The sequence below is a fragment of the Camellia sinensis genome, chromosome 15, assembly GCF_055761805.1.
Source record: "Camellia sinensis isolate YWXY chromosome 15, ASM5576180v1, whole genome shotgun sequence".
NCBI classification, from domain to species: Eukaryota; Viridiplantae; Streptophyta; class Magnoliopsida; order Ericales; family Theaceae; genus Camellia; species Camellia sinensis.
The window spans coordinates 128468188-128477867 of record NC_138975.1 but is presented as its reverse complement, the minus strand read 5'-3'; the positions used below and the strand labels follow the sequence as shown (position 1 = coordinate 128477867).

General features: G+C 33.8%; 1 protein-coding gene across 1 annotated transcript; it reads left to right on the top strand.

The window, feature by feature from the left end:
• Nucleotides 1-2363: 2363 nt before the first annotated feature.
• LOC114306962 (uncharacterized) lies at nucleotides 2364-4040 on the top strand. The gene has a single exon (XM_028252293.2). It carries the CDS (start codon nucleotides 3403-3405, stop codon nucleotides 3817-3819), a length of 417 nt encoding a protein of 138 aa, XP_028108094.2. The 5' UTR covers nucleotides 2364-3402; the 3' UTR covers nucleotides 3820-4040.
• The last annotated feature ends 5640 nt before the right edge of the window (nucleotides 4041-9680 follow it).

Below are 9680 nucleotides of genomic sequence, written 5' to 3'. Positions count from 1 at the left end.
ATCTCGCAAAAAGACAAACAACAAGAATAATTCATGGGTCTCACATGTCTATAGTATTACCTTATAATAACTCCATCCAAGGAATTAAGAGTGGGAAACAACTAAAAAATCATGCTTACAAAAAGGGCTGGAGGCAAGGTATGCCCCAATCCACTTGGACTTGGATCCCTTTAAGTCCCTTTTGCTCCCTTAAGCCCCAATCAAGGTGGGTCCCATCAAAAGAGTCAAGAATATAAATAATTTTCTGTTTCAAAATTATTATCCAATTACACTCATATGATATGAGAAAATATTAAAATATACGAGACGTGTTTGAATGTGTATTGAAGATAGGGACATAGAGATTTCAAAATAAAATTTAAAAAAATTGTGAAATTAGTAGACCATTGGATTGTTTATTTGGTCCAATTTTGAAAATGGGTGAACGATTCAAATTGATTTAGTTCCCAATTATAAGACTTTGGTGACTGTTTTAAACCGAATTGAATCATGATATATTTATTTTTTACTAATAATTTGCACACTAATCTTGACTATGAAATTAATAAGTTCTAAGTAACTTAACTAAACTAATTATTGTTAGTCTATTTACTTTTATAAAATATATATTATATTTTTTGTTATATAAATTTTTTAGAACCATAAAGTTGAACTGAATCAAATTGATTTTTATGGTTTGATTATCTGATTATATAGGTTTAACGGTTCAGTTATTGTTCTAATTTTTCTAGAATTGTAGAGACCAGTTCAACTCTTGATCTACTCTTAAATCGAACCAATTTGATCTATGAGCATCCCTAACTTCTCAAGTTGAAACAAACAAAAGATATGAAGTTAGGTAGATGATCTTTTGTTCTCAATTCCTCTGTTATCTTATTTTGAAATATAGACGGTCTTAGCTTCTACCTCGAGATTTCTATATTTCAAGATTTTCACATAATAAACTATTACGTTGGGCTTCCCTCCAGTCCAAGTACTGTTGGGCTTGTGGAGGCCCACTACGGGTCCCATTTCGTTAATTTGAACCGTTTAATGTGTAGAACTCGTCGAGTACTATATGCCTGTAAAAAATTACATTGATCGGATATCAATAGCTACCTCATCGGATCAGATTTCTCTCAACTGTTTATTTTTTCATCGTCCATTTTTTTTTTACAAAATTGATTTGATCACGTAGCTATCGATATCCGATCAACGTGATTTTTTTACAGGTACATAGTACTCGACGAATTCTATATATTTAAGGGTTTTACAAAGGTTCAAATTATCAAAACGGAACTTGTGATGGACCCCTTATAGGCCCAATAGTACCTTCCAGTCTGATCACGAACTAGAGGGAAGCCAACCCCTAAACTATTTTAAGACGAGGGGGATTGATTTGGAAACAAACATCATTGGCCCTAAAATTACTCCATGATTCATATCTAACTAGCCAATCATTTTACTACCAAAAATAGCCGAGTTTTGAAAGTTTAGCCATCATAAACAATTATAAATACAAGAACTTCAAATTTGTTTGCAAAGCAAAAGTTGAAGTCTAGAACTCCAAACAGAAAGTTAAAACTCAAAATATATGATGAAATATTGAAGCACTAAGGGGGAGGGCAAAAAAAAAAAAGAAAAAGAAAAAAGAAGGTACAGTTGCATTGAAGAGAGCTGTTAAAAAGGTCCTTTCAATACTAGGCATGCTTTGGAGGTAACATGTCCATCAGCATGTTTTTGTTTTTTCACTATATCAGTACCTCTGCTGCGAAGAAATGGCCTCACATTAAATGACAAATCTAGTATTTCAAGGGAAAAAAATATCAAACCTAGAATAAAGGTATGGATATGGTCTTTATGGTGGTGGTGGAAAAGTGAAGCAGGAATTATGTTTACCAACTACATATTAAAGTTCCATGAGTAAATAATGTGCAAAGAAGAACAAGAAATTGGAGTTGAAAAAAATAAAAAAATAAAAAAACATAAAGGAAAACAACTGTATTCTTCCCCCCCAATAACTCAAAAGACATCAAATCTGCTTTGTGAGGAGACAGATTACAGGAAATAGGTGAAGGACTAGAGCTGAACTGAATCCTCAGTATTATCTTCGAATGTAATTATTGTTATTTTTTTTATGATAGAAAACACCAACCAGTCCATCCTGTCATTCAGTACAAGTGTAATCTCCTTGTTCAAATCGTAACAATATTAGTCGGTTTTGGCCTAAATATGTGAGTTCACATCCCTTTCTACTAACATGTTTTAAAACTGTGAAAATCTATCCCCGAAACAGACAATATTGTTACAGTTAGAGAAAAAAGATGTTATGATTTGATATTGAAACGGGACCTACTTTTAGCTGTGGACCATATGTTGTGGGAGCCACCTCTGGGATCTGTAAGTCCTCTTGAATCCTGTAAGTGGGAGTAAAGTGTTGTACAAAGCTAAGTGCTACAGCATGTGCTATACGAGAACGTGTGGTTTTGAGGAGGGATTTATTTGACATTTCATCGCACATTGGTTTTGTAGGAAAGGTTCTTGGGCTATATATGTGAATTCACATCCCTTCCTATTATCAACGAGTTTTGAAGTGCTGACGGCTAAGTCCGAAGTAAACAATATTGTTACATTTGGGGATGGGGTGATACAACAAGGCCTTATGAATAAACTCCGAATAAGCACAAATCATGGTTAAGTTAAACAGGAGTTACCTCATATTTTAGTTTTCTTAACCTGAAAATTCGAACTCCAGTTGGCTCCATTATGTATCTGGGATTTTTTTTAAACATTTTTTAATCTATTTGTTTATTTGACAAGACAGAGAATTAATGTTGTGAAAGATAAATGAGGATAGATGAAGATGTCCTTTTCTAACCCATTTAAGAACCAGGTCATATATTCTCAGTATCATATTGACTCTGCCTCCTATCTTTATTTTGCATTGAAAGCTGCTCTTTCTTATTAATGACAAAATTGCAGACTAGTAGTAAAGATTGATTGTATTGTATCTTCTTCACCTGTGCAACCCTATGTGAACCCCAAGTATGTGACCCAATCCTGTCCTTTCAAATTCAAGGAACTTGGGGGGTTTTTATGCCTTTTGTTTAAGTCAGCCTGTATCTTTCTTTGACAGCTTCAAGCTGTCTTCTGCTTCTGATGGTGAAGTCAGAGAGAGAGAGAGAGAGAGAGAGAGATTAATGGCTAGCTTTTAATCCAGCTGTTAATCATAAATCAATTAAAATTTGTGGGTTTTGTGTAGCTTTCAACACTATAAAATGGGTATATCTCTGTTCCTTTGTTTGAAGAGCTGTTTAAGTCAGAGACACATATAAAAAAATAGAAAAAAAGAGAGACCTATATCAAGTTCTCTCTGTCTCTTCTGGTTTATTCTTCTCATCTTCTTCATCTAAAGCCTATACTATGGAGTCTTCCCATAACTGTGGAGATGCAGAAGAATGTCACAGCAGTGAATCTGGATGGACAATGTATATCGGATCCCCCATAAACACTGATGATGATGATGATGACAGTCGTGATGATGAAGATGATAATGTTGGTGATTATAAGGAGCATAATAGTGTTAAGCATGAAGATGAGAGTGATGATTCTATGGCTTCTGATGCTTCTTCGGGGCCAAGTCATCGAGGGCATTCATGGGGGAATGGGAAGGAGCATCAAGTGGAGCAGAAAGGGAAGAAGCCAGTGGAGAAGAGTGGGAATGCAAGAAGGAAGCAAGAGAAGGAAAAGTCTGTGTTTGATGCAAAAGGAGCTAATGTTGGTACTCAAAGTGGTGGTGATAAGGTGAGGAAAAACAGTTGGTTTGGGAAGAGAAAGTAAGTCCTTATTTTCTTGTTTTTGTTGGGTTGTTTTGCATGTGAGCTGAGCTGAAGATGTATGTGTGGAGATGAGAAGATCAGACATGTTTTTGACTATGTGATGTTTTTTGTTTTTTTTTTTTTTAATGTAATAGTTGGATCAAGAAACATTGCAGTTGTTAGCTTTCAAGTGTATGTGTCTGTCAAATTATGAATAGCTAAGCTAAGCTTGTCTTTTGAAAATGTCCCCTATACAAATTTAGATGTGTTCCCTAATTTTCAATCAACATTGCTGCAATCACCGAATTTTTCGCTCACTGAAATCACCGATGTGAGAAAAGTATATTTGCATCTATATATGTGAATATTTACATTTACAAATGCGAACATTTTCTCTCATATCAACAATTTTGGTAATCGAAAATTTCAATGTTTATATGCTTTTCCATTTCCAGTAGTTGTGCATGCACACTAGTAGAGGTAAAGCGCACACACATATATGTTCGTGGTAACAAATTTATATATGTCACAGCATAGCCTTGACAAGAGTATGAGCAACTTGAATCCAGTTATGAATCATAGAGATGTATGCTTCAACTATTTGGGTTGGATACATAGGCAACATCTTGCTTTAGGGAAAAAGTCATGAAGCAAAGTGTGAACAGTAACATGAAAGAACAATCTCATTATATACCAACATGTTGTCCCTTGCAGTAGCAGATCACACTGAATATATAGAGCAACAACAACAGTTCTAAACACAAGTTCCTAATGATGCAGAAAAGTGGCTCAAAAACTCCTTGTTTGGCATTGTTTTTGTTTTTTGTCTTATCTGTTTTCCAAAAATTGTTTTTTGAAAACAAAACTTTTTTTAGGAATCACAAAAATTGTTTTCAAACATTATATTATATTTTTGTTTTTGAAAGCACAAAACAGAACCAAAAAAATGATATTAGACTTGTAACTTAGGCTATTAAGATTCAAGACCAGCACAAGATCCTCTGTATTTAAATTCTTTTGTCCCTATGTTTTAAAAACACTCTCTTATAGAATTATATTTTGAAATTCTTATGATCTAATGATTACAAGTATCTTGAAATAAGGGATCAAAAATTTGAAGACTAAATTTTTGCCATCAAGACCATGATATACCTTAAGTGAGTGTCAATTCTAATATACTAAGGGTTAATTATATTTTTCACTTTCTAACTTATACTTAAATTTTACTTTGGTCTCTTATTTTTTAATTATAATAATTGTATTTTTAGATTTCAACCTGAATTTAAATATAGTCCTTGTCACACATCGTTTAAAATTTTAATAAAAGTTAAAAACATAAAAAATAAATATAGAATTTGAGTGAAAGGTTAAAAGATAAAAAAGTATAATTTTTCTTATAAGTTTCCTTTTTTCTTTTCAAATCATGCAACCTTAATGCTCTTGGAGCCTCCTCATGCCGACATTATTTTTTTTTTAGCGATAAGTAATGGGAGGATAATATTAAAATAAAGTTTGAAATTGAAGAATTTAAATTTTTATAATTAGAATATGAGGATCAAAGTAAAATTGAAATAAAAAATAGAAGGCAAAAAATGTATTTTTTTTTTTATTTTTTTTTATTTTTTGCTTTTTGAAAATTGAATAACAAGAATTTGTTTGATATATTGTTTTTGTCTTTATAAAAAAGAACTCAATTATAAAAAAATTTAAAATAAAAAGTATTTTATTTTATTTCAAAATAAAATTCCGCGCTCTTTCTTGTTTCTTCCACCACCACCTCCAGCCACCGGTGACCTCCAAATTCCAACGACACTTATTAATTCCAATGGCCACTACTTATAGCAACTCATTAAACATATTTACTTATTGAAAAATGCTTCGGACCCCGCTGGGGGTCGACCCCCAGTGAGGTGGCGCATTATGATTGGGCAAAAAAAAAATTGTTTTATTTATTTATTTATTTTTTTGAGTTTCGGCCAGTGGGGGCTCGCCACCTCACTGGGGGTGCGACCCCCACTAGGGGTATGCAGCAAGACTCTTACTTATTTATGTTTCAATTTATTTTTTAAAATATTTGTTTAAATCAGACAGTTATTTTGTAAAAAAATATTTTCTATTTTATGTGAACAAAAAATAAAAAATCCACAACCGCACGCTCAATACAGTTCATTTACTATTGCCGTGTCATTGGATTGGAACTTTGTAGAAGCCAAAGCAGACAATATTAAATCCAAAGATTGCTTTTATCTGGAGCCCAACTAGGTTGAATCACAAAACAAAATTAATGCACAAACACAAGAAAACTCCCCTCCAAAATGATATGATAGTGATTTTTTATTTAAAAAAAAAGTAAATTATACTGATTTTTTTTTTTTGGAAATTTGAAAAAATATTATAAGTCCTGCAATTTTAATATAATTACATTGACTTATCTTTCAGTATAAACAAATTGGATTGAAATTAATGTAAATGATATGAAGACATAAGAATAAATAAAGAAAATTATCTATTTAAGTATAAAAGAGAAGATAATATCAATTTTTTTAAAAAAAAAATTATATGACTAACGAATTATCAGTGGGGATTAAGTGCTATATAAATTAAAACTTTAAGAAAATCTAATAATTATATAAAATTTGTGGGATTTGCTACGTGTTATGCAAACCTCAAGGGAAATAAGTTTAATTTACTCAATAAAAAAAGTGCAAACAATAGAGCCATTTGTTAGAAATTATGTTTGTGTAGTCATCACACAATGATTTCACAGAAACTTGGCCAATTTGTATTTGGAAACAATATAAGGGTAATTACATTCCCTTAAACTTTTTCCAAATTTCACTTTAGTTCATCCTCTTCTAATTGCAATAATTAAATCATTAGACTTTAATTCGCGTTTCAATTTGATTCTCCATCATCCCATTGTTTGAAATTTGAAACATAAGAGGGAAAAAACGTGAAATTTGAGCATTTTATAGAAAAATAATAAACAAAAAGTAAGCGAAAGTTGAAGGGCAAACAATGTTTGTCATACAAATATTTTTTTTTAAGGTGATTCTATTTATACACTATCAATACTCTCAGTGCACACCATTTTCTCAATACACACCACACATATTTTCAATTGTTTGATTTCTTCTCACTTCACACCATCAATTTTCTAAAATTCCTAAATTACCCTTACCTTCTCCAACTCTTCAACTGTCTATCCCAAACCCTAACCCTAACCTTTGTCCACCGCCTGCGTTACCCCTCTCCCTTCCTCACCTTCTCATCGCAGCACTCTCCTTACCCAGATTTTGACCCACGGCCGTTGCCATCATCTCTGGCCATCCATCTTCACTGTCATCATCTACTACCCATCGTTGTTGTATCGTCACTCCCTTCTCTCCTTCTCTTCATCATTTTTTTTTTCTTCTTCTTCTCCCAAAACCACAACCCTAGATCTAGATCTACCACCGCCACAAACCTTAACCTTTCTATTCTTTCATCTTCTTCTTCTTTCCATTTCTTTATCTCTCCTTCTCTATAGCGACCCCGATCTTTTCCCATTTGATTATTGTATCCGGACTTAGGTTCCATAGATTCTGTCATTGTATAATTGTTGTTGTCGTTCTTTATTTTCTCATTTGGAGTTATAGGATGTGTTGGGCAGGTTTGTTTCAGGTTGGTTGGGTTCGGAAACCAAGTGTTGCTGTCCAGTTTTTGGGTTGGTCGCTCGAGCGAGTACTTGGTCGCTCGAGCGAGGGTTGTATTTTGTGTTTGGTGGCTCGAGCGAGCCTGACCAGTTTATTTAGACAGCAGTGGGTTTTTAATCAGTTTTTCATCCTCTTTTAGATTCCAAACCCTAAGGTCCGACTTCTCTCTCACCCTGCTCACCTTCTCTCTTAGATTTGATCCACTTAGGGTGTGTTTCTACCCTAGATCCTTCATTAAAAAGAGTGTGTGAGTCGAGGGCTTCGTTCTAATCTGAATTGTTGGTGGTTTGGAGCACTTTGGAGTTTGGATCTTCATCTCCATCTTCTCTTTTGGGGCTATTTCTTCGAGGTAGGGATTTCCTACTCCATTTTATAAGTTTTGTTCTAAGTTTTGGTATATTGATATGTTGGGGTTACTTTGATAATTTTGGGAAAAACCCTAGTTGTATTAATTAATTAATTTGTATAATTAATTTAAGGGAATTGGGAAATTTGGTTAAATTCATGAAATTGGGGAATTTATTGATTAAATGGTGTAGTTGGATAATTTAAATCACTCGCCTATTGAATTGTTGATATATTTATTTCCAAGTCTAGAAATAACTGTTTTGGGCTATCGGTGGAGGATAGTCGTGATTGTTGTAGACACTGCACGTGGATTAGGGATAACTGAAACTAATCATTGATTAAGTCATCAATTTTGACTGTTGAATTAATACAGACATTATGTGTATTGATTGTGTGTTGTATATGTTATGTGTTTACATACATTGTTTTGTGTGGGAGGAGATAGGGGATGTACTCCACGGTTTAGGGGAAAATAGGGGATGGACCTCTAAACCGGATTTTGTTTGGGAGGAGATAGGGGATGGACTCCATTAGCATCACTTTTATGTGTGCTTATTTATATTGAAGTGTTTTTATTGATACAGCACTAAAATGTGTATCAAACTGGAAGTATGAAGTGTTTTGATTTGAGCCTGAGTCTCATTTGTTTGTTGACATTGGAAGAATGTGAATATGATATATATATAGTTCACTGTTGTAAGTTTGGCCAGGTTCTGAGCCATATTGATAATGTCGGAAAGTAAAACGTGTCTTAGACATTAGTGTCATGAGACTGTATAATGATGTAATTGATTATCTTGGTTAACCATCTATTGAATGCTATAGCTTTATTCAATGCTTATGTTTGGTTTAGTATTTTTCTACTGGGCTGTGGCTCACCTTTTATGGGAACATCATTTTCAGGTTCAGGTGATAAGCTACCTCCAAGGACTTAGCTTGGAAGGATTTGGCTTTTGGATTTGAAGAAGACTATCTTTAGTTATTTGCTTTTATTTGATAAACATTCAAGCCTAGGGCTTTATTTGTATTTGAGTTAGAACTCATATTTTTGTGTCCAAGTGTTGGCTTGGAAAGATGTAAGCCTATAGGGCATTTAATTTGATGTTACATGTAATGTTTTCATATAGTAGTACTCTGATGAATGAGATAATGAATTGCTTTCTTTTAATATTGCATGTCAATGATATATATATTATAGGTTTATTTTGAGGGCGTTACACTCTCTTCTTCTTCGTGGTTCTCTGTTTCTCTTTTTCATCATTTGCAACTCGCATCGGTTTGCGATCAATATCGCGATGGACTGCAATGGCAGGGTTGGGGGTTAGTGGTTGTTGATGGATCACGATGGAAAGGGAGAGCTGGTGAGGGAGAAAGAGTGAGGGATTGAGGGTGTGACGTGAGTTGGTTTTGATAGTGGCTGTTGATGGCGATAAAGGCAGAGGCTGACAGTGGTGAGGGAAGAGGCGACGACGACAGGCTATGAGCAACGGTAGTAATTCGGGTTAGGGTTAGGGTTGGTGGTGTGGTGTGGATTGATAAATTAGTCTGAAGGGTAAAAATGTAATTGATTGAAAGGATAAAAATGTAATAAATTTTTTTAGAGAAATGGTATGTACTAAGAGCATTCGTGGTATGTAAATAAAATTACCTTTTTCTTTAATACCCTTAATGTGCTCACATGTGAGCACTTTTTATCCAAAATTTTAACCACAAGTGACGTGAGAGAGGAGGCAATGACAACGGGCTTCAAACGGCAATTAGGGTTAGGGTTGGTGGTGTGGTGTGGATTGAAAAATTAGTGTGAAGGTTAAAAATGTAATTGATTAAAAGGATAAAAATG